The following is a 27213-nucleotide window of genomic DNA, read 5'->3' as shown; positions in this document are numbered from 1 at the left end:
TGTGGGCAACCCTCCCCCCACCCCCCTTAGGGGACCGAAAGCAATGGATGTCGAGCGGGTCTAACATGATATTGTGAAAGTCCAATCCATAGTGGATCTAACATAATGGTGAGAGTCCAGTCCAAAGTGGATCCAATATAGTAGCGAGAGTCCCGTCCACAGTGGAGCCAGCAGGAAACCATCCCAAGCAGAGGCGTATCAGCAGTGCAGAGATGTCCCAGCCGATACACAGGCGAGCAGTCCATTCTGGGTCTGACTCTGGACGAGCGGTCCATCCTGGGTCCCGACTCTAGACAGCCAGTACTTCATCCACAAGAGAGAGGGGGGCAGAGGAGAAAAAGAAAAGAAAAGAAATGGCAGATCAACTGGTCTAAAAAGGGAGTCTATTTAAGGTATACAAATGAGTTTTAAGGTTAGACTTAAATGCTTCTACTCAAAGGAGAGAGTTGGGTAGAATATAATACCCAGATTCTTTACCGAGTCGCCTTGTTTAATTGTTTGGTTGTCAAATGTTAAAGTTGTATTATTAAATAGAGGTCGGTGTCTAGCAGGACCGATAATCTGCATTTCCGTTTTCTTGGTGTTGAGTTGCAAAAAGTTAGCAGACATCCATTGTTTAATTTCATTAAGACACGCCTCCGGCTGACTACAATACGGCGTGTTGGTCAGCTTTAGGGGCATGTAGAGTTGGGTGTCATCAGCATAACAGTGAAAGCTAACACCGTATTTGCGCATGACATCACCTAGCGGCAGCATGTAGATGCTGAAGAGTGCAGGGCCAAGGACCGAACCCTGGGGAACTCCACACGTTACCTTAACGTAGTCCGAGGTCACATTGTTATGGGAGACGCACTGCATCCTATCAGTACGATAAGAGTTAAACCAAGACAGGGCTAAGTCTGACATACCAATTCGTGTTTTGATACGCTCGAATAAAATATTATGATCGACGGTATCGAAAGCAGCGCTAAGATTGAGGAGCAGCAACATAGATGCCGCATCAGAATCCATCGTTAGCAATAGATCATTAGTCATTTTTGCGAGGGCTGTCTCCGTAGAGTGATTCGCCCTGAAACCGGATTGAAAGGTTTCACATAGATTGTTAGACGCTAAGTGTTCATTTAGCTGCTCTGCAACAATTTATTCGAGGATTTTCGAAATAAAGGGAAGGTGAGACACCGGTGGGTGGTTTACCATGAGGTCAGGATCAAGGTTAGGTCTTTTAAGGAGAGGATGAATAACCGATTTTTTGAATGCTAGGGGAACAGTGCCAGAGGAAAGTGATAAGTTTATAATATTTAGCACTGATGGACCTAATAATACAAAGAGCTCCTTGATAAGTTTCCCAGGAAGTGGGTCAAGTAAACATGTTGTTTGTTTTATTCCATTTACACGTTGTAACTATTCTTCTAATGTTATTTCATCAAAAAGAGAGAAATTTTGGAGGGCAGTATCCGCCGTATATACAATCGTATCAGTGTTAATAGAACCCAGTTGTTGCTGGGACGCATTGTCTTTAATCTCCTTTCTAATGACTTCAATTTTCTTATTAAACAATTGCATAATGTCATCTGCTGAGTGGGTGGAGCTACTGGAAGGAGTTGCTTGTTGGGTTAGCGATGCTACTGTACTAAACAAAAATGTAAGATCATTTTTATTAAGGTGGATGAGATTTGACTAATATTTAGCTTTAGCTAAGGTAAGCATGCGTTTATAAGTTATTAAACCATCACTCCATGCTTGATGGTGCAACTCAAGTTTAGTCGTGCGCCATTTGCGTTCCAGCTTTCTACATGATCATTTCTGAGCTCTAGTTTCGTCTGTAAACCATGGGGTACGCCTTTTTGGAGCCTGTTTTACCCTCAGCGGTGCTATACTATCAATGGTTTTGCGCAGGGCGTTGTTAAAGTTGTTAGTGAGGTTATCAATAGAGCCCACATACTTCGGGAATGGTGCCATTACCGAGGGCAGTAGGCCAGCAAGAGTCGTCGTTGTGACAGCAATAATGTGTCGGCTGCTATAGCAGTTATTATTATTATTATTATTATTATTATTAATAATAATATTATTATTATTATTATTAGCTTGCCGAACATGAAGCTGAACTTCTAATTTTATAAGGTTATAATCGGACATTACTTTAGTATACGGAAGTATCATAACTTTGGAAACGGTGATACCCCTGACAAGCACTAGATCTATCATATTACCGTTGCAATGCGTGGGTTCATTTATTATTAGTGTAAGACCACAGCTATCAATTATAGTCTGGACCGCCACGCACGGTGGGTCCGATGGGGTTTTCATATGGATATCAAAGACCCACATTATAATTATATTATCGGCGTGCGTAACTAGATCAGCAACGGCCTCTGAGAATTCACTGATAAAGTCAGAATATATATATATATATATATATATATATATATATATATATATATATATATATATATATATATATATATATATATATATATATATATATATATATATATATGTCTTGATTGGATTATCCAGAGAATAGTGCTCGATACCGTGGTAGAGCGCAATATGTAGGTGTGGGAAAAATCATAAGACTACCTCATCTCTACAGAACTGTTTCATGAGGGGTTCCCTCAATCATAAAATCAGGAGATAAAATCTCCTGATGATTGAGGGAACCCCTCAGGAAACAGTTCTGTAGAGATGAAGTAGTCTTGTGATTTTTCCCACACCTACATATATATATATATATATATATATATATATATATATATATATATATATATATATATATATATATATAGACTGGCCCCTGGCCAAATGTTTCTATTTCAATGTGGTACCCAGGTGGGTCCTGGACTAAATGACTGATGTCATGTGACAGAGTTGAAAGTGGCACACCAACGCTGACTTGACAAGATCTTCTACCCACTTTTCAAAACCACACTTTCCCTGTGACTAAGGGTCACAACAATAGAAAACTATTTTGTTCCACCCGGTGGCGTCTGTAAGGACGTGTCCTTGGTGTGGCAGAGGTGGGGGCCGATAGAGACGGGGCCCTCTGGGGATGAAGTTGTCCTTCTGGAACAACAGAAGTCTTATTCCCACCTTGCGATGAGTTCAAGGAAGAGAAGGAAAAGAGAAGACTGCAGACTGGAGAAGGCCAGAGATCTTCACCTTTCATTGCGTCTCTGCGCACACACACACGCACGCACACACACACAGACACACACACACACACACACACACACACACACACACACACACACACACACACGTTGTGTGTGGTTACAAAAAGTTGGTCAGTGTCACCAGCCCACACTATTGTGCCCTTCAAATCATGATGACCTTGGACGCAGGTGTCCTGCTTTGAAGCGAACCTTCTAGTCCGAAGACCAAGTAGTCTTTGATCCAAGCTCCACTTGGCACATCAATGATGTCATCAATGATGTCATGGTTGGCCACATACGTTTAACCAGACATTGAGTAGTGACAGATCTGCACATCAGGAGAGATCAATAGGAGAGGGACTTTTACTATCTCTAAAGGACTTGTTCTATTTCTAAGGGACTTGTTGGGACAGATGTTTATGTCCAAGGAAACAGTCACTTTATTAGGGACACTTCAGTGCACATCTGAAGTCCAAGTGATGACTTTACACAGATGTTGTCGGTGATTGACACTCACTGTCGTGATCCGTGGAGCTTCTGGTTAGTGGTCGGCACGCTACCCTGCAGTTGACCACTAATCAGAGAGCTATTTATTCACCTCTCGAGCCACACTCGTCTTGGCTTCTTTGTTTGCTTCATGCAACTGTTACATTGTAGTTTTTGTCTCCGAGTTTGTGCTTCCTGTCCTAAGAGGTAACCTTGGCTTCCCACGTTTTCCTTCTGCTTGTTTTCTGTTGTTGGTACGTGTTAAATTTTCAAGAGTGAACCATGTTCCTACCTGCAAGTCCTGTCCGGAGTGATCTGTTTGCATCCCGGGGGAACGAACCGCGCAGCAAGCTGCAACCCTGCCGCAACACTCACTCCGATTTCACTTTTAAAGACATTTTTAGACATTTTAAGGATTTCTATTTACTGGTTTTCTAAAGTTTGGGAAAAGTTAGTCCATAGAAGAGTTATGCGACACCTTAAAGACAATAATATTGTATACAAACACTGGTTCATGTTGCTCGTCTGCAAAGTACTGACAAGATGTTTGATGGTGGATCTCCTAAGAAGTGGTCATAACGCTGACAGGGACGTTCTCCGGTCAAACCTCCACTTGTAATGAACGCAAGATAAGGTGTGCTGCAAGGTTCTATTATGGTTCTACTATTTAGTCATGAAGTTGCAGTAATATGTGAGTCCTGTCTCCCAATGTTATGTGCGGACCATACCAGTACTAACCTGTCTCACTCTGACCTGGACCGTCTCACCAGTAATGTATGTTATGGGAAAGAAGGGGTATGGCACATTGCAGAGGGCATGCATACTTTGCAGGGTATGGTATAGGAAAGAAGTGGTATGGCATGTTGCAGAGGGTGTGCATGCTTTGCAGGGTATGGTATGGGAAAGAAGTGGTATGGCACGTTGCGCAGCGTTGACTTTTGCCGTTTGATAACTTGACCCCTGCTGATGACTTTTTCCAGCCATCTGCCGTTAATCAGAGCCTGATAATCAGCGGCGCCCAGTGGAACTTTACGTCACGCTGCCGTGCTCCTGTATGGCAGCACGTACCAGCAGGTACCATGGTATCTCTCCCAGAGGCTTGTTAAACACATAATGACACCAAGTACGCTGGAGTTTGCAGCAAGATTTTCCCCGTCATCCTCTTCATCTTCCTCTTCTCGCCTCGCTGGATTGCTGGCATCCTTCCAAGGCCAACACCGAGTGTACTGTGGTGTGTGACTGTGGTGTGCGACTGTTGTGTGTCAAGCTAGCCGGAGAGTGTTGGCCGCCATGAGCCGACTGAGTCTCCTGACCCTCTCACAAGTCACACAGTCCCCTGACACAGAGTCTGTAGATCATATATTGAGTCAGCTCCTTTGTGTCGCGGAAAGAAGTGGAGATAGAACATGTTAAACAGGAAGTAAGCAAATATCAACAGGAAATGAATAATATTGATGAAATAAAAAGAGACAATACGTTATTCAGCAGACTAATTAGGAGTCTTTGTTCGTTTGTTTGTTTACTTCCCACATTGTAGTATGTTCAACATCTTCTTCTTCTTTGATTCGAACATGTTTAATGTCTCAGAAGGTTTGAAGTTGAAATAACGACAATAACACATTTTTTTCTGGTTCCTTTTTACAAAGCCCAAAAGCAGTGAAGTTGTCACCTTGTGTAAATGGTAAATAAAAAGGGAATACAACAAATCCTTGTCAACATATATTCAATTGAATAGACTGCAAAGACAAGATATTTCATGTTCACACTGACAAACTTTGTTCTTTTTTTTTTCAAATAATCATGAACTTAGAATGTAATGGCAGCAACACATGTCAAAAAAGGCATTTTTTACCAGTGTGTTACATGGCCTTTCCTTTTAACAACACTCAGTAAAGGTTTGGGAACTGAGGAGACACATTTTTGAAGTGGAATTCTTTCCCATTCTTGCTTGATGTACAGCTTAAGTTGTTCAACAGTCTCCCGCCTCATATTTTAGCTTTCACACATTTTTAAATGTCTGGACTACAAGCAGGCCAGTCTAGTACCCGCACTCTTTTACTATGAAGCCACACTGTTGTAACACCTGGCTTGGCATTGTCTTGCTGGAATAAGCAGGAGTGTCCATGATAACGTTGCCTGGATGACAACATATGTTGCTCCAAACCTTTATGTACCATTCAGCATTAATGGTGCCTTCACAGATGTGTAAGTTAGCCATACCTTGGCCACTAATACAGCCCCATACCATCACACATGCTGCCAAGAACCCTTTGACCTGGGAACAATCCTGATGGTTCTTTTCCTCTTTGGTTCCACAATTTCCAAAAACAATTTGAAATGTGGACTTGTAAGACCACAGAACACTTTTCCACTTTGCATCAGTCCATCTAAGTGTTCGGGCCCAGCCAAGCGTTTCTGGGTGTTGTTGATAAATGGCTTTGGCTTTGCATAGTAGAGTTTTAACTTGCACTTACAGATGTAACGACCAACTGTAGTTACTGACAGTGGTTTTCTGAAGTGTTCCTGAGCCCATGTGGTGATATCCTTTACACACTGATGTGGCTTTTTGATGCCTGAGGGTTGGAAGGTGTGTAATATCATGGCTTACATGCAGTGATTTCTACATATTCTCCGAACCTTTTGATGATATTACGGAGCGTTGATGGTAAAATCCCTAAATTCCTTGCAATAACTGCTTGTGAAATGTTCTTCTTAAACAATTTGCTCAGGCATTTGTTGACAAAGTGGTGACCCTCGCCCCGTCCTTGTCTGTGAATGAGTGAGCATTTCATGGAAGCTGCTTTTATAGCCAATCATGGCACCCACCTGTTTCCAATTAGCCTGTTCACCTGTGGGATGTTCCAAATAAGTCTTTGATGAGCATTCCTCAACTTTCTCACTCTTTTTTTTGCCACTTGTGCCAGCTTTTTTGAAACATGTTGCAGCCATCAAATACCAAATGAGCTAATATTTGCAAAAAAGAACAAGGTTCCTCAGTGTGACCATGAAATATCTTGTCTTTGCAATCTATTCAATTGAATATAAGTTGAAAAGGATTTGTTGTATTCTCTTTTCATTTAGCATTTACACAACCTGACATCTTCACTGCTTTTGGGCTTTGTTATTTGACAAGTATGGAAATACCAGGACAACCCTAATATTTACCCACACACATGGTTATCATGTAAAAAAAAAGGAATGTTTAGTGTAAGCCAAGTTTCATCTTCATGAGCCATTATGAAGCAATTAGCCTACTAGCACCTTTCCTGTTGATGAGCACAAGCCAGCCATTTGTTGCGCAATACTTCTATTTTAGACAATAGACAGAAGGAGAGCTAATTAAAAGATAAAATCACCTTCTCGTCTATCCAATCAAAGAGTGGTGTCAAAGTGGAGCCGTGCGAGATCTCCGTCATGAGAAGGACTATTTGTGTTTGTGGAGAGGAGGAGTGACAGCCCAGACACAGATAGGGAGGAGGAGGTTAGCCCAGGCCAGCAGAAATAGCCAATGAAGTGATAAAAGAGGTGGACGGCAGGCGGTGGAAGTGGGACAATAACAGAAAATAAAATGGCAGAATGTCAGGTGAGGAGGAAGAAGAACATAATAATGAAGTAAAAATGTCCATCCTTGACCTTTGGGTTATTGCGGTGTGATTGGAGATTAGAGATGAGCGGGCTGTCCCAGCGCGCGCACACACACACACACACACACACACACACACACACATACACACACACACACACACACACACACAGACACACACACACACACACACACACACACACACACACATCCTTCCACTTGGTGGGAACATCCCTAATAAAGCATACCTTTTCAATAAAAATGCTGATTAGCTTTACTGCTGCAATGTCAGCTGAGACCTGCTGTGAGCTCTTAGATAGCGTCAGGGCCATAACATCAACACATGTATATGGAAGTGATAACACTTTGGCTAATGACACATAACACAAGTGACAGCGACACGCAAACAAGCTAGCGGCTAACGTCCCTCCACAGTGCAAAGAAACTTCAAAGTCAGCAATCCTAGCCTCCAATCTGCAGATAAACTGTTTCTTGCAGGTACAGTACACACCATGTGAGGATATGCTAACTGTTATGGTATATATATATATATATATATATATATATATATATATATATATATATATATATATATATACATACAGTGGGGCAAAAAAGTATTTAGTCAGCCACAGATTGTGCAAGTTCTCCCACTTGAAAAGGTGACAGAAGTCTGTAATTTTCATCATAGGTACACTTCAACTGTGAGAGACAGAATGTGAAAAAGAAATCCAGGAATTCACATTGTAGGAATTTTAAAGAATTTGTTTGTAAATGATGTTGGAATGGTCAACCATTCAAAGCTCTCACTGATGGAAGGAAGTTTTGGCTCAAAATCTCACTATACATGGCCCCATTCATTCTTTCCTTAACACGGATCAATCGTCCTGTCCCTTTAGCAGAAAAACAGCCCCAAAGCATGATGTTTCCACCCCCATGCTTCACAGTGGTTATGGTGTTCTTGGGATGCAACTCAGTATTCTATTTCCTCCAAACACGACGAGTTGAGTTTATACCAAAAAGTTCTATTTTGGTTTCATCTGACCACAGGACATTCTCCCAATCCTCTACTGTCTCATCCATGTATCCATTTTGGTATAAACTCAACCCGTCGTGTTTGGAGGAAAAAGAATACGGAGTTGCATCCAAATAACACCATATCTACTGTGAAGCATGAGGGTGGAAACATCATGCTTTGGGGCTGTTTTTCTGCTAAAGGGACAGGACGATTGATCCGTGTTAAGGAAAGAATGAATGGGGCCATGTATCGTGAGATTTTGAGCCCAAACATCCTTCCATCAGTGAGAGCTTCGCATGGTTGACCAAATACTTATTTTACAGCATAATTTACAAATAAATTCTTTAAAATTCCTACAATGTGAATTCCTGGATTTTTTTTCACATTTTGTCTCTCACAGTTGAAGTGTACCTATGATGAAAATTACAGACCTCTGTCATCATTTTAAGTGGGAGAACTTGCACAATCGGTGGCTGACTAAATACTTTTTTGCCCCACTGTGTATATATATATATATATATATATATATATATATATATATATATATATATATATATATATATATACACACACACATATACATATGTATATGTATACATTTATATACATGCATATGTGTATATAGTATATATGTAATATACATACATACATAAATTCATGCATGTGAAATCTCCACCTAAACATTGAAATCTGTGTTTTAAACATGCATATTTTGAACAACATATTACCTCCGAGTTTTTTAGCTGAACTATAATAAAAATAGGACGTAAAGAGAATGTCAGCCGCAGGTACTCGCCTAAACGCAGCACGGGGAGACGATCAGGAGCACAGCAACAAGCCAGCCAGTTAGCTAACCATGGGGCTAACTTGTTGCCTCTCCTTGCTACAATCTCAACATGTAAGATATTTCTTATTGGCCAGCTAGAAGGTGTATTTTGCATTTAAACATAGTGTAGGTCACAACACAGGAGGTGTATCACCTGAGAGGGCGTGGCTACAGGATAGACTTGCCAAATGGGAAACATTCTTTGCATGGATGTTATGTAGTTTGACATATTAGTGATTTTAATAATGTTAGTAAATGATCTAGTGAAAGTTGTGTGCCACATTACATTACCTGGTCTTCCTCTCAGGGAATAAAACTCACTGGTCACTCCCAAGTTCTTTTGGATGACATATATGTTGAGTAGGAAGGACCACTGAGACAGAATAGTACTTGGCCAAGTTTTACTAAATCTTTAGGAGACCAGCCCTTACAATGCAGCCATGGCATCGCCAAGGAGAGATCTAAAAGTAAGACAAAAGGAGTTAACTCATTTAGTGGGAAGGCAGCCCCCAACCCCTCACAGAGAGGGATGCACCTGCTGATAAGAAGAGGGGTGATGTTCTTCACACAACTGAACTGAATCAAACCTCCCTTTTGAGGAGTGATTCATCATGTTTGTACAGACACTGGATGCTTCAGGACCAAATATGGAAATTAACAACAGACAATAAGGTAATGGAAGTATACTGGCCACACCAACGTCTCCAGAGGGAAAAGTACCAGTACACATAATACAATGTTATAGTAAAGTATATATGTCTTGGACATGCGAGGAACAAACAGGTTGGTGGATGAAAATAAATGTGAAGTTTAAATGCACACATTTGCAGGAAATGTGGTCTCCATTTTCAACATATCCTCTCGGAGTTTGCTCGGCAGCACTTTGTGCTCAAAGAAATGTTTCTTTTTTTTTTTTCCTAAATGTTCCTCTTTTTCGCTCAGAGGGTGCTCGCATGAAAGAAGCTTCATTTTCCTTTCAAGCGCCCAAAACAACCTTGAGGCCTCAATGCGTGCGGTCAATCTTTGGCATAAAAAGCTTCTGATTCATGGAAGACTTTTTGCACCTTTTCACAACAAGTGACGTGGAAGATGAAAAAAGAAGAAAGACAATAGAAATGTACGTTCAATGACATTTACATGACATTCCATGCAACATTGCCAAGACTTGTCATGGCAGCGGCTTTTTATACCATACATACACACATATATACATATACATATATACATGTACATATACACATGTACATATACACATATACATATATACATATACTTATATACATATACATACATATATACATATACATATATGCATATACATATATACATACACATATACACACATACATATACGTATATACATACATATATACATATACACATATACATATATACATATACATATATACATATACACATATACATATACGTATATACATATACATATAGTATATACATATATACATATACTTATATGCATATACATATATACATGTACTTGTATACATATACATGTATCTTGTTTCTCCTTTGTGGAAATCCTGTCCCTCGAATAAGTCAAACACTGCCCTCATGCATCTGATCTGATACACCAGGCTTTTTAGGACAAAAAATAACTAAACCGTTCTGTATCACTTATGACACATTTGGCATTGTCTGGGTTAGACCCACAGTGAGAACAATTATGATGTAACAATCTGTAGTTGTAGTTGTTCGATTGCCTGCTGTATAAGAGGAAGATTTAAAAGTGTAAACATATGATGGTTTTATAATAGTCACAGCTTTACACTGGAACAGATAATTTACCATTATTTCCAATTGGAAACAGTCTCAGTTTTCGAACAAATCCACCAGTATGTTTGGACAGATTGACCGGCGTTGTCCAAACGTTTGATATATTTTAGACATTAAAGATAAGGAAAGCTATATGTTAGTATATAATAAAATAGAATAGAATAGAATAGAATAGAAAGTACTTTGATAATCCCTGGGGGAAATTTAGCACCACTCACAATAAACAATAAACACTTGGGTATTTTTTACATTTGAATAACATAAATACAGTTTATTATACAGCATTATTCACATGTGAATAACATAAATACAGTCTATTATACAGCTTTATTCACATGTGAATAATATAAATACAGTCTATTATACAGCATTATTCACATGTGAATAATATAAATATAGTCTACTATACAGCATTATTCACATGTGAATAACATAAATATAGTCTATTATACAGCATTATTCACATGTGAATAACATGAATACCGTCTATTATACATTATTATTCACATGTGAATAATACAAACCCCGTTTCCATATGATTTGGGAAATTGGTTTGGATGTAAATATAAACGGAATACAATAACTTGCAAATCCTTTTCAACCCATATTCAGTTGAATGCACTACAAAGACAACATATTTGATGTTCAAACTCATAAACTTTTTTTTTTTTTTTTTACAAATAATAATTAACTTAGAATTTCATGGCTGCAACACATGCCAAAGTAGTTGGGAAAGGGCGTGTTCACCACTGTGTTACATCACCTTTTCTTTTAACAACACTCAATAAACATTTGGGAACTGAGGAAAGTAATTGTTGAAGCTTTAAAAATTCTTCCCATTGTTGTTTTATGTAGAGCTTCAGTCGTTCAACAGTCCGGGGTCTCCGCTGTCGTATTTTACGCTTCATAATGCGCCACACATTTTTGATGGGAGACAGATCTGGACTGCAGACAGGCCAGGAATGTACCCGCACTCTTTTTTTTACAAAGCCACGCTGTTCTAACACGTGCTGAATGTGGCTTGGTATTGTCTTGCTGAAATAAGCAGAGGTGTCCATGAAAAAAACGGCGCTTAGATGGCAGCATACAGTATGTTGTTCCAAAACCTATATGTACGTTTCAGCATTAATGGTGCCGTCACATATGTGTAAGTTACCCATGCCTTGGGCACTAATGCACCCCCATACCAATACAGATGCTGGCGTTTGAACTTTGCGTCGATGACATTCTGGATGGTTCGCTTACCCTTTGGTCCGGATGACATGTTGTGGAATATTTCCACAAATAATTTGAAATGTGAACTTGTCAGACCGCAGAACACTTTTCCACTTTGCATCAGTCCATCTTAGATGATCTCGGGCCCACAGAAGCCTGCGGCGTTTTTGGATGTTGTTGATAAATGGCTTTCGTTTTGCATAGTAGAGCTTTAACTTGCACTTACAGATGTAGCGACAAACTGTATTTAGTGACAGTGGTTTTCTGAAGTGTTCCTGAGCCCATGTGGTGATATCCTCTAGAGATTTATGTCGGTTTTTCATACAGTGCCGTTTGAGGGATGGAAGGGCACGGTCATTCAATGTTGGTTCACGGCCATGCCGCTTACGTGGAGTGATTTCTCCAGATTCTCTGAACCTTTTGATGATATTATGGAGCGTAGATGTTGAAATCCCTAAATTTCTTGCAATTGCACTTTGTGAAACGTTGTTCTTAAACTGTTTGACTACTTGCTCACGCAGTTGTGGACAAAGGGGTGTACCTCGTCCCATCCTTTCTTGTGAAAGACTGATATTTTTTTGGGAAGCTGTTTTTATACCCAATCATGGCACCCACCTGTTCCCAATTAGCCTGCACACCGGTGGGATGTTCCAAATAAGTGTTTGATGAGCATTCCTCAACTTTATCAGTATGTATTGCCACCTTTCCCAACTTCTTTGTTACGCGTTGCTGGCATCAAATTCTAAAGTTAATAATTATTTGCAAAGAAAAAAAATATTTATCAGTTCCAACATCAAATATGTTGTCTTTGTAGTATATTCAACTGAATATAGGTTTAACATGATTTGCAAATCATTGTATTCTGTTTATATTTACATCTAACACAATTCCCCAACTTATATGGAAACGGGGTTTGTAGAAATATAGTCTATTATATAGCATTATTCACATGTGAATAATATAAATACATATTACATTTCCAGTACATGTACAGTCAAAAGGAACATATGCAATATACATCAATATATGCTAAACGACATGAACACAATTGACATATCTTAGCTTTGTTATCAGTTAAAAACATCTTCTGCATAATTGTCCTCTAAATTAAGCATCGTTAGGCATAAATGGCTAAATGAACTCAAAATATTAATATTACAGTAAACACTAGACCAAAACAATTAGCCTGCGCTATCGTGGCCACTGATTGGCTCAGCTTCAGGCAGCATAGCTAACATTAGCATGCTAACTTTTCTCACAACCTGGTCCATGCCAGATGATAACTGTTACTTTGCTAACATTAACATGCTCACTTTTTTAGCCAAATTTGCTTCGGAATCATACAACTTGGTCCTTGGAACATGCTAACCGTGCGTATGCTTCATTGCCATACAACTTGGTACTGAACGCAACTGTTAGCGTGCTAACATTAGCATCTAAGTTCGGCTTGCACATTCCAGCATCCAGAGCCACTATATCCCTAAAATAGCGTCTTGTAGTTTTTTGGGTAGTATTCTAATCCAGGATGTTCTCCCACACACACACACACACACACACACACACACACACACACACACACACACACACACACACACACACACACACACACACACACACGCACACACACACACACAGGCAATCAGATAGAGACTTGTTTTAAGTTGAACACCATCTCCTCCCTGAGATTGCTTATTTATCAGCCGTTGCGCTAAGCCGCACGGTTAACATGCATTTTTCATGAGTTGGGATGTAATGTGTGTGTGTGTGTGTGTGTGTGTGTGTGTGTGTGTGTGTGGCTTTAATGTGTTCAATCATGTATAGCCACGCAGCCTTTTTATAGAACTACAACAAGTCCCAAATCCTTCCCAAGGTTTGCCCATAAAAGGTAACATCCTCCTCCCCACAGAGTGTTTGTGTTCAGCAGGTATGTCAGCAAGTCAATAAGTTTGTGTTCAGCAGGTATGTAAGCAAGTCAGTAAGAGTTCAGCAGGTATGTAAGCAAGTCAGTAAGAGTTCAGCAGGTATGTAAGCAAGTCAGTTAGTTTGTGTTCAGCAAGTATGTAAGCAAGTCAATGAGTTTGTGTTCAGCAGGTATGTAAGCAAGTCAGTTAGTTTGTGTTCAGCAGGTATGTAAGCAAGTCCGTAAGAGTACAGCAGTTATGTAAGCAAGTCAGTAAGTTTGTGTTCAGCAGGTATGTAAGCTAGTCAGTAAGAGTTCAGCAGGTATGTAAGCAAGTCAGTAAGTTTGTGTTCAGCAGGTATGTAAGCAAGTCAGTAAGTTTGTGTTCAGCAGGTATGTAAGCAAGTCAGTAAGAGTACAGCAGTTATGTAAGCAAGTCAGTAAGTTTGTGTTCAGCAGGTATGTAAGCTAGTCAGTAAGAGTTCAGCAGGTATGTAAGCAAGTCAGTAAGTTTGTGTTCAGCAAGTATGTCAGCAAGTCAGTAAGAGTTCAGCAGGTATGTCAGTAAGTCAGTAAGAGTTTAGCAGGTATGTGAGCAAGGGTCTTGGAGGACACAGGAGGGTTAGTTTCTGGCATGTTCACAAACACTAACCCGACAGATGGAAGGTGAATGGAATGTTTTGAACAAGGGATGTCAAACTTGTATTTCTTACTCAGGGTCACATGACCCAAAGCTTCCAATGTGTAAAAGTATAATTGGTGTTAAGTCAAACGCTGCCAGAGTCAACTTCCAGGTTGTAGTCTTGTCTGCTTCTTTAATCTCATCAGCCAGCTCACATCCTGGCACCCTCACAAGGTTAGGATGAAATACGAGCACGGTTTTGGAGATCGCTTCTTTCATTCCTTATTATTGCATCGTTAATCTATTTATGCTTCTCTCTCTCTCTCTTTTCTTGATCCTCCTCCAACTTGCACCATGGGCCCTGGCAGAGGTGGAACAAAAAGGTAAGCCCGACTTGCACGTGTCTAAAGAACATTCCATCTCAGCATCGCTGCCATGGTATGAAAACCTTCCTGTACCACTTTAGAAAGACTGCTTGTCATTAGGTCCGCTTCAACTTAGTCCACGGTACCGGCCGCAACGTCACTTAGCCCACTCTCCGAGGGTCAAGCACCTTTCCATGATGAGCAGAGGATTGCGGTGACATTTAATATTCCTGCCTGGGATATGAAAATGACACCCGAGCTTTGAATAGCCAATCAAAGTTCAATTAATGTTCCCCAGCCCGCCACATGGAAGACAGGAGAAGAACTGGAAAAGCACAAGGAGCTTCTAGCCCGTCGTTGTTCGTATCTGGTTTTATATGTACAGTAGAATACGTATGTAACTCCAGTCCCTAAGACCGTGATCACACAAGTCACTGCTTCTCCCACAGCGCTCATAAAACATGGCCTCTGTATTCCAAGACGGGAATAGCAAACATAGAAATGAACGGTAGTAGCAACGTAGAAAGAGAACAGCAGCACTGAAACTCATGAGGACCTGGGATCAGAGAGAGAAGTGGGACTAGGTTTGTCTCTGCTGCATTGTAGGATGATCTGCAATCACAGACCTGCATCACAACTCATGTATCGGACCTACTTTCAAATTAAAGACAAAGTGTCAGCAAAAAGTTAGACTAGTTGCTATTTTAATGTTTCTTAATGCGAAAACGCTGTTCTCCATCCCCCAGTCTTCTTGTGTCCCGGGATTCTACGAGGAGTCTACCAAAGTGAGCACCTCTTCGAGTCCGACCACCAGTCTGGAGCCTGGTGCAAAGACCCGCTGCAGGCCTCCGACAAGATTTACTACATGCCCTGGACCCCGTACCGGACAGACACCTTGACTGAGTACTCGTCTAAGGAGGACTTTATCGCTGGTCGTCCGACCACCACATACAAACTGCCGCACCGGGTGGACGGCACCGGTTTTGTGGTCTACGACGGCGCGCTGTTCTTCAACAAAGAGCGCACTCGCAACATTGTCAAATTTGACCTGCGCACCCGCATCAAGAGCGGCGAGGCCATCATCGCCAGCGCCAACTATCATGACACCTCGCCTTACCGCTGGGGGGGAAAGTCAGACATCGATTTGGCGGTGGATGAGAACGGACTCTGGGTGATCTACGCCACGGAGCAGAACAACGGGCGCATGGTGGTGAGCCAGCTGAACCCGTACACTTTGCGCATCGAAGGTTCCTGGGAGACGACCTACGACAAACGCTCCGCCTCCAACGCCTTCATGATTTGCGGGGTCCTGTACGTGGTCAAAACCGTCTATGAAGACGACGACAACGAAGGGACGGGGAACAAGATCGACTACATGTACAACACGGATAAGAGCAAGGAAATGAACATTAACATCCCCTTCCCCAACTCCTACCAGTACATCGCTGCAGTGGATTACAACCCCAGAGACAACCTCCTCTACGTGTGGAATAACTACCATGTGGTCAAGTACTCCCTCGACTTTGGCAATAATGGTGAGTACCAAACCCAATTACCCCCCTCATTCCGCTTTGTAACTATCTGACACTCCTGATAGTAGGAATAAGTCTTCCTCTTTTTGATGTCGCATAAGGGAGGCTGGAGTAACTCAGCCACTGCCAGTAATGAATCCTACAAAATACCATTAACACGATGAAAAAAGATGGCCATCTGTGATACGCAAGTATGACTCCCCCCTTTCGCCGACCCCCAACATAGTATCAGCATTTTTAGAGATTAAAGAAAAACCTGTGAGTTCTTTGAAAGTTTGATGGTACATCTTTTTCTGATGCTGATCAGAGGCAAGTTGAAAGAAAATATGCGGGTAATGCACGGAATAAGCTGGAAACAGCGTTTCATGCTGTATTTCACTCCCTCCCTCCCCAAATACTGATTACAGAAGAGATGAGTCATATTTCTTTCTGGAGGACCATGGCTTGTGTCTGGTGCCAAGATGTTATTTAATGCCAGGATGTGAGAGTTAGACCAACACCGGTCTTAGCTGCGTGATTAAAGCCTGAAGTGGAATTAATAGGATATACTCTCACACTTATTTACAACCAGACATGATTTAAAGGTCACGTTTTCTCATATAGTAAAACTTTTCCGAGGTGTCTTGGTAACTGTGACATGCTTTAGTCAAAATGCCCCAAAGACCAAGAATTACTCAACAATTTTATGAACAGCCCTGTTCAGAGCAGCAGGTTTCGGGGGCTCACGCTAATGTGATGTGTGGCTCTTTTTAAGGGGGCTTGGATTTAAGGATTCAGACAGAAACCAGAATCTGAAGGAGCTCCTGCCCTTCAGAGAACCAGTGTCTTCTGCAGTGGACTTTTATTTTTGCATTACATATTTCTAAAAACTAAATAGTCCTGATATGCAAAACACAAATGCGGAGGACGCTGGTTCTCAGTAGGCTCTATACTCCTGACCAAAGTCTGGAGCTCCAACAATACCTAAACATAAGCCATACCCATCTATTCTGATTTGGATCCACAAGCCAGCTGGACAGACACAGACAGCGACAGATAATCAAATCATCGGCATTGACCTTCCCTCCCATCCAGGACTTACACCAGTCCAGGGTTAGGAAACGGGCATGAAGCATCACGGCAGACTTCTCACACCCTGGCCCCAAACAGTTCAAACTCTGTTACAAATCACTGTTTGCCAAACCAACCGTCATAAGAAGGGTTCCTTCGCTCAGGCTATCAATCTGATGAATGCCATGAAAAAACTAGGAAATAACTCTGGGACTTAATATTTATTGCTCACATTGAACGGGAGCGCTTACCGAGTCACATTCCAATTGGTCAATAAAGCTGGTTGTGATTTTATACATACAGTATAGAAGTCTGAAAGGCGGGAATGTGCACATTTACACATGAAATATTTACACAGACGCCTGAGTTTATTCACCAGTTTACCAAAATGCAGTGTCTGTAACACAACATGCACAGGTCTAAGAGGTCTTGGTCATCTTCCTGCGTGTTGAGGCCACGGGGGTCTTCTTTTTTGGTATCGGAGTTAAGGGAACTCGGGGTTGCCTGGTTTTTGCTTTCCCTTTTAGCTAGGAGGCAGGTCGTCTCTGGGCTTGTGGAATTTTCTTCGTGTTTGGCGGTCCGGCCTTCCGGGCCCCGTTGGTGTTGGTGGATTTCAGTTCCGTGTGGGAGATCTGTTTCCTATTTCGATGGCCTTTGGCTTTTGAGCTGTGTGCATTGTGTTGTTTCTTCTCAAGGATGAGGGTGAGTCCATAACGCAATGACTGAATGATTGTGTTTGATTTAATGTGAACAGTTATATTAATCCACTGTGACCTCTTCGGCAATGTCCTGAGTCTGGTGTGACAAGGCTAAACGTAATTAGCATTGTGTAAAGAACAGGGTTTGAAAAGTAGGGGGGAAAAAACTCAATTTCACACTTAAGGGTTGGACCTTCAAAGCAGTGCAACAACAATTAGTCAACAGAATCGTCAGTTTTAGAAATTAATCTACAAATATTTTTTATTGTTGTCGAATTGTTAAATAAAACAAACGATTGGACCAAAGAATTGTTCATGTTTACATCTGCATTTATTTACAGTAGTTTCACCAAGTAGTGCCTCAGAAAAAACTTGATTCTCCAAGTACCATCAGGACATATGTTTATGTATGTGTATATACCCATCCATCCATCCATTTTCCTACCTCTTATTCCTTTTGGGGTGGCGGGGGGCGCTGGTGCCTATCTCAGCTACAATCGGGCGGAAGGTGGTGTACACCCTGGACAAGTCTCCCCCTCATCGCAGGGCATGTGTATATATGTTCATGTATATGTTTATATATATACACACACATATACGTATGTATATGTATATATGTATATACATGCATGTGTATATAGTACATATGTAATATACATACATATATACACATATATGAACATATACATATACAAAGACATACATATACTGTATATGTATATGTTCATATAAATTCATATATATAAATATTTGTACATTATATGTTCATATATATGTATGTTCATATATATATATATATATATATATATATATATATATATATATATATATATATATATATATATACATATATACACATATACATATGTGTACGTATATATGTATGTACATACATATGTGTATATAGTATATATGTAATATACATACATATATACACATATACATATATATATGAACATATATATATATACAAATACATACATATACTGTATATATGTGTTCATATATATGTACATATTCGTATATATTTTTATATATATATATATATATATATGTATATATATATATGTATATATTTGTACATGTATATGTTCATATATATATATGTGTATGTTCATATATATATGTATATGTGTATATATGTATGTATATCAATCAATCAATCAGTCAATGATTATCTATATAGCCCTAAATCACTAGTGTCTCAAAGGGCTGCACAAACCACAACACAAACCACAAAGACATCCTCGGTAGAGCCCACATAAGGGTAAGGAAAACTCACACCCAGTGAGACGTCGGTGACAATGATGACTATGCGAAACCTTGGATAGGACCGCATATAGGGGAACCGAAAGCAATGGATGTCGAGCGGGTCTAACATTAAACTGCGAAAGTTCAATCCATAGTGGATCCAACACAACCGTGCGAGTCCAGTCCAAAGTGGATCCAACACAGCAGAGAGTCCCGTCCACAGTGGAGCCAGCAGGAAACCACCCAAAGCGGAGGCGGATCTGCGGATATCACATGCATATTATGTTATCTACATATGTATGTATGTAAATATCTCTCTCTCTCTCCCTCTCTCTCTCTCTCTCTCTCTCTCTCGCGCGCTCTCTCTCTCTCTATCTATATCTATATATATAAATAATATATATATATATATATATATATATATATATATATGTATATATGTATATAGATAGAGAGGGAGAGCGCGCGAGAGAGAAAGAGATATTTACATACATACATATGTAGATAACATAATATGCATGTGATATCCCTATATATATATATATATATATATATATATACACACACACAAATAAATGCGGAGGATTTATTTAACAAGTGTATTTAATATTTTGGTCACTGTAACATTACACATAGTTTGAACAGCTACACAGTATTTGAGCACAGGAAAATAAAACACTGTACTTTAATCAGGTGATTCTATATGCGGAACACGTGCCCCAGTTTTAGGACACATCAGAGTACTGACTACAACACCTTTTGTGTCGTCAAGCTCAGACATGCACTGAAGAACTTGTAATAGTAATTATTAAAAAATGTAATACTAATTAAGTGACTAGTGTACTAATTGAATACGCTGAGTAGTGACTAATTGGACTAATGCTTAGTTGCATAGAACCCCGGATGTGTGCCAGAGACTAGCATAGCAAATGCTGTGGACAACATTGTCCTGCAAAATGTAACGTATCCACTGCACCTCTTTTTCATCAGCTGCTATCACATCATGATGTGATAGCATAAATACGTAGATATAATGTTGTATCCACTTCGTCTCATTTTCATCAACATGTTTCATGCTAAAACTCATCAGCAACCTGCTAGCTCACATTGTGTCTGCCATCTTCTATTGCCATTTCTGTTCTGAGTCCACAGCAGCCGTTTGGCCTTTGTTTTTATTATTTATTTGTGTTTTTCCAGGAGCGGATAGACTTGACAATGAGCCACCTACACAGCATTGTTGTATTGTAGCACAGGTGTGGGCACAGCTTCTGTCTCCTGCTTCAAAGTTTACTGAGCCAAAGAAGGAAGCAGGACAATAATAATAATAATGATAAAAATCATATGCTGCTTTCTGCTTTGCAAATTCTTGCATGTTTTCAACCCCAATGGGCACCTGAGGGCGGGTAAAGAGGTGTGAAAATATTCTAAATACTAAATCATATTAATAAATGACACGTGATACCACTGATTGTGGTTCCAATCTGATGTCAAGTCAATTTCAGGCTAGTATCAGCGATACCGATCTGATACCAATACTTTGCGTGTCACGCCTATGAATCAGGTTTTATGTTTGTTCATGTCATGTTTTGTTTTTTGGACTCTTGTTTCCTGTTTTGCACTTTCTGGTTTTGTTTTGTTTCCATAGTAACCCATTATTTTCCACCTGGTCTCCTAGTCACGCCCCGGTCCTCAGCCCTCACACCTGTTTTCAATAATCACAGCTACTATTTAAGCCATTTGTTTTCTGTTCCTTGGCCTGGCCACTTTGTACCTACTGAACCTTACCCACCCTCATGACCACGCACCTGCCTGACCCTCATCTACCTTCATGCCTAGCCACGCTGTTGTTGTTCTGTTTATACCATGTAAGTTTTTTGGTTTGTTTTGTGCCACAGTTGGTATCTTTTGTTCCTTTGTATATAGTCATGCCATTGTGCTGTTTTTGTTTGAAGTATAGTCTAGTTTATTCTCCGCCACTGTGCGCGCCCTTGGTTTTTCTGTTTATAATTATAGTGTTAAATAAATTAATCATGTACTTACATTCACGTCTGGCTCGTGCAAATCATCCTTTGCGTGGAAGAAGCAAAACAAATCCAAGTCCTAGTCCTGACATTGTGCAGATGTACCTCACGTGTCCGCTCAAATTAAACAATGTGTGTATTTAATACGACAGCATACATGATACAGTTATATATTGGTATTATTCATTAAATATGATTTATTATACAGCATTTATGATACCAAAAGGGAAAAGCAGTAGAAAATCGATGGATGGATGGTATTTATGATATTATTTAACATTATTACTTTTTTTTATTTTTTATTATGTGTTATTATTTATTATATATTATGTGTTGTACAGTATTTATGATATTATTTATCATTATTATTTTAGTATTTTATTTTCTGTATTATTATTCATTACATATTATGTATAATACATCATTTACAATAGTATTCATCATTTGTTTATTATTTTATATTATGCATCATTATAAATAAATAAATAAATGTGTTGTACTTGTACAGCGCTTTTCTACCTTCAAGGTACTCAAAGCGCTTTGACACTACTTCCACATTTACCCATTCACACACTGATGGAGGGAGCTGCCATGCAAGGCGCTAACCAGCACCCATCAGGAGCAAGGGTGAATTGTCTTCCTCAGTACACAACGGACGTGACGAGGTTGGTACTAGGCAGGGGCATCACTAGACCTAATACTGTACTGGGGCACACCTGGGGCACAAACAATTCATGCGAGCGTGCAAAGCGTGCAAGCAAAAACATTTTTAGCACTTATTTATCATAAAAAACACATAAATAGTGCTTTAAACTATGAAATCATATCAGATTATGTTGTATGGATCTTTGATTAACCACCTGAAATTAACTAATGCATTTGACATACTTGTGCACTTTTTTACTCCAGACTTCTAAACTGCTACTGATAAAAGCAAAAAGGAAGAGCAATGAATCCTTTTGAAATCTATATTGCAGTAATCATCTACAAATTTAACATCTACAAAAGTAAAACAAAAAATAAAGCACCCCTACATCTCTGGGTTCTTTTATGAGTGGGGCGGCATAGCTCGGTTGGTAGAGTGGCCGTGCCAGCAACTTGAGGGTTGCAGGTTCGATTCCCGCTTGTGCCATCCTAGTTACTGCCGTTGTGTCCTTGGGCAAGACACTTTACCCACCTGCTCCCAGTGCCACCCACACTGGTTTAAATGTAACTTAGATATTGGGTGTCACTATGTAAAGCGCTTTGAGTCACTTGAGAAAAGCGCTATATAAATATAATTCACTTCACTTCACACTTATATTATTTAATTTCCATTTGTGGCAATGTGGCTAATCCTATTTCAGATACACAAAACTATAAAATATACACAAAACAATAAAGCCACAGTAGTAGAATAAATGAACAACTGTTGTGTGTCTGTTCAGGGAATCATTTTCTGAGAAGTAAACTGTAACGTCTCGTTTTCATTTTTGCAAAGTGGTCAATCACTCTGGACGGACATGTAAATATTACAGTAACTGTTATACAGTTGACCAGTGGTTCCCAACTGCTGGGTCGTGACATAAAAGTGGATTGTGTATCATTTTCAGTGAGTCGCAGTCAGATGTGTGCATGAAAAAAAAAAAGTTTAGGGAGAAAAAAATCAAATTGTGGCAACAAAACCAGATTATTTTAGCCATTTTTCTAGTGACTATTAGTGAGTATTTTAGCAAAAGGCAAACCGACTAACAAGTTGGAGGAGGACTCAGGACAGACATGGAAATATATTTTTAAAAAATCTAAATGGGGCAACAAAACCCGATATTTTCAGCCATTTTTCTGAAAACAAATACAGAAATGTTACTATTTTTTCTGGAAACTAAACCCGATGCTTTAGCTGGTGACAAAACAAGATTATTTTAGTCAAAGTCACACCGATTAACAAGACAAGTCTGCTGTGCTATTTTTCTGTGAAATAAACTTGAATGATTTAAAAATTTGGCTCACGACTTGATGATATGGAAAAATGTTTTTCTTCCTGAAGATAAACCATTTGAGAAGCACTCAACTCACACATGCTTACTCCAAATCATCATTGATGCAGAACCAGCAGACAATAACCAACATTATGTTTCATGTTTATTGGAAATTCCCCCGGCAGCTCGTACAGCAAATGAATATGTTTGTCTTGATACAAGGAATAACGTTAGCTAACTTAGCATCAACTTAAGACAATGATGTTGCCTAGCTAGCTAGGACTTCACTTACATCTCTCATTCCTGCTGCTTCTTCTCTGCTGCGGGCGAATAACTTTCTGATATCCATCTAGGAGTAACAGTTTGAGTCAAATCCAAATCAAAATAATATAATGAACAAATTGTTGTTGGCTAACGTTACCTACCTCAGCAGTGATTCGCATCCCGTCTCTCTCTCTCTCTCTCTCTCTCTCTCTCTCAACTGAAGTCTCATCCACACGTGAATAAATTACCATATTAAGTAGCCATGTGTTCATTGTTAAGTGGAGTGAATACAGTAGCAATCAATTACCATACTAAGTAGTATGTGCGCTGTTGTCTATGTTATTTGGCCTGAAACTCTGAAGCGTTTTTTTTTATTGGTGAAATTTTTACTGGGGCACTGCAGATCAACAGTGGGGCACGTGCCCCAGTGAAATATGTCTGGCGACGCCCCTGGTACTAGGTGGGGATTGAACCAGGGACCCTGGGGTTGCGCATGGCCACTCTTCCACTTCGCCACGCCATCCCCAATTATTATTATTCATAATATATTATGTATTATATAATATATATAATATTATATACTATTTTGGTATTATTTATCTTTATTGTTTTATATTATTGATCGCAGATTATGTATGACACAGCATATATGATATTATTTAATATTTAATAATTCATTATATATTATGTGTTGTACAGCATTTATGATATGATGTATTATTGTTATTATTCATTATACATGATGTATTCTAAAGCATGTATGATGTTATTATGGGCCTATTTATTATTGTTATTACTCATATATTATGTCTTATACAGCATTTATGATGTTATTTATCATTGGTATTATTGATTATATATTATCAATTATACAGCATTTATGATAGTTTTTATTAATATTATTATTTATTGTCATATATTTATTTACTTCAATCTCTGAAGTATAAAATCAGGACAAAGTAATACAAAGTACATGATTTTTCAATTTATAAAGTAAAATAATAAAAGCATTAAGATAAATAACTAAATAGGAATTACTATTAGAATGAAAAGTAATTCAGTTACGTGAACACTAAAATACTGAACATGTAAACAAATGATTTAAATGTTGCCTCATCCACAAGTTTATTTACTTTTTTTACACTACTTCTGCTCATCAAATAAGGAAAGGATCAAAAGTATCGATTTTTTGATTTGGTAATCGATATTATGGCAGAAAGATCCGGTATCGGTGGTATGGATAGTTCAGTACTGAAAACCTTACAGTTCCTACAGTTGAAGTGTGCACTGGTGGCTCCATAGACACTTGGAAGGACTACAAACACATGATTTATTTTATGAATTTATTATGGATCTACTGGAAATGTGAGCAATCAAAAGTATACATACAGCAATGTTCATATTTGCTTACATGTTCTTTGGCAAGTTTACCTGCAATAAGGTGCTTCTGGTAGCCATCCACAAGCTTCTGCTTACATTTTTCTCCACAAAATTGCTGCAGTTCAGCTAAATGTATTGCTTTTCTGACATGGACTTGTTTCTTCAGCATTGTCCACACCTTTAAGTCAGGACATTCTAAAACCTTCATTCTAGCCTGATTTCGACATTCCTTTACCACTTTTGAGGTGTTTTTGGGGTCATTGTCCTGTTGGAACACCCAACTGCGCCCAAGACCCAACCTCCGGGCTGATGGTTTTAGCTGGTCCTGACTCCTCGTTTTTCATTGTCCCATTCAAAGCAGCAGTTCCATTGGCAGTGTAGTAGAAATGTCGGGGATTTAACCCAGAGCCTCATCCGGTTCGTGGCGGCAAGTTTATGTGGTGGTCTGTACGGGGACGCCAATTTTATGTGGTCGAAAAGTCAGAAACTTAAAAAGGAACAATAGAGAGTTTGTTACAACAGTTTTAATTACTCACAATCAGATAGTACAAAGTTGGATTGAATCGATATGAAAACAGACAGTGTCTCCGGGGACGAAAGATGGTGCACCCTTGTGGAAGAATTAAGAAAGGCGCACCACAGGCTTGGTCTTCCCTTCTTATTTATATGCTCCATGATGACCTGATTTCTATCATAACAATTTATGTAACTGTCCAATGTTCAGGGTGACTTGACGGTCTTTTGTCGTGTCATCCCACCAACTTGGTCAGGGTGACTTGTCCCCTCATGTCGTGTCCATCCCAATGTGTTTTGGTGAAAGTTACCCAAAACACATCTTGGATAGAAATTAGCCACTACCGCAGCAAAACAGGCCCAGAACATAATAGTACCACCACCATGCTTGATGGTAGGAATCGTGTTCCTGGGGTTAAAGACCTCACCTTTTCTCCTCCAAACATATTGCTGGGTATTGTGGCCAAACAGCTCACTTTTTGTTTCATCTGACATCACAAGGACAAAGATAAGACCTTCTGGAGGAAAGTTCTGTGGTTGAATTAAACAAAAATGGAGCTGTTTGGCCACAAACACATGATTTGCTGTCCAAAGAAGAAATCCTCCCCTGGCCCGCATGGATGAATTGAGTTGCGGTGCGGGCAGGAAGGGTGGAATCGAACTGAGAGACGGACCTCAGAGTGTAATCCGATACATAAATGTGTCGGTGAGATGTCTTTTGTGGGAGTGATGGCCTTTCAATGGAGTGTTGGAGACGTCTCATTCAATGATGTGTGCATTAAGAGCCGCTCTCATGTGCAAAGAGGAATCAAACCCGCTGGGTAGCCATCAAGGCTGCTGGAGTGTGCTCCAGGTGTGCTCCAGGTGTGCAGGCATGTACGCCTGACTGACTATCAACACGTGCTGGGAGTGTCAGTGTGTGTAAGGAGGAGGTGGAAGTGGATAAGGACCACATCCCCCAGCAGCCAGAGAGAGACACATACTTGCAATGGACGCCGCCTCCCTGGGCCCCATCGCCCAATGGAGACCAGCAGGAAGTTCACTGCACTATTTCCTCCCTGGGCCACACATGCAGGTGACAACTTAATTCATTGGGATTTCATGGACTCCTAATGTGCAAATGCAATGGTCAAGGTCACACACGGCGGGCAAGGTTACGCTCGTCTTCCTGCCGCCTGCACGCGTTCAGACCGAGGCAAGGAGGCCATGTGGAGGTTTGGACTCCTTGGGTAGGGCAGCTTCGACTTCCCCTTCACTCCGTGTGGATCTCAGACTAATCAGGCAGGACAGAAATTGAGGAAAAAGATTGAATAAAGAAAAAAAAGTCCAGTTAATGAGTTTTGCACGGCACATGCGTACAAGCTGCTTGAAGCCGGAGGACAAATGACATACCATTTAATCAATACAAATTAAATCATGGTATTAGAACAAAATCTTTGATTGAGGTTCTGTTGTCATTTATTGAGTGAAAGTCACACATGTATCTCATCCAGATCACATTGAGCGCCTGGAACAAAACATTTTGGGGAAATGTTCCCTCCGTTCATTATCATCATGTAGAAGAAGAATATACACTATATTGCCA

General features: G+C 39.9%; 1 protein-coding gene across 16 annotated transcripts in view; it reads left to right on the top strand.

Moving 5' to 3' along the window:
• adgrl3.1 (adhesion G protein-coupled receptor L3.1) overlaps positions 1–27213 on the top strand; it is a 315009-nt gene that overhangs the window by 156614 nt on the left and 131182 nt on the right. For 15 of the 16 annotated variants that reach the window (XM_061905250.1, XM_061905281.1, XM_061905242.1 and 12 more), the window contains 2 exons: positions 14965–14979; positions 15708–16496. The exons of the other annotated variant lie outside the window; for it this stretch is intronic. In XM_061905250.1, the coding sequence (XP_061761234.1) occupies positions 14965–14979; positions 15708–16496 (804 nt within the window). The remainder of the gene's footprint in view (positions 1–14964; positions 14980–15707; positions 16497–27213) is intronic. 16 annotated transcript variants of the gene reach the window in all.

The sequence above is a fragment of the Nerophis ophidion genome, linkage group LG01 (assembly GCF_033978795.1).
Source record: "Nerophis ophidion isolate RoL-2023_Sa linkage group LG01, RoL_Noph_v1.0, whole genome shotgun sequence".
Classification (NCBI taxonomy): domain Eukaryota; kingdom Metazoa; phylum Chordata; class Actinopteri; order Syngnathiformes; family Syngnathidae; genus Nerophis; species Nerophis ophidion.
Note: the sequence above shows the minus strand (reverse complement) of the source record. Positions and strands in the feature narration are given on the sequence as shown.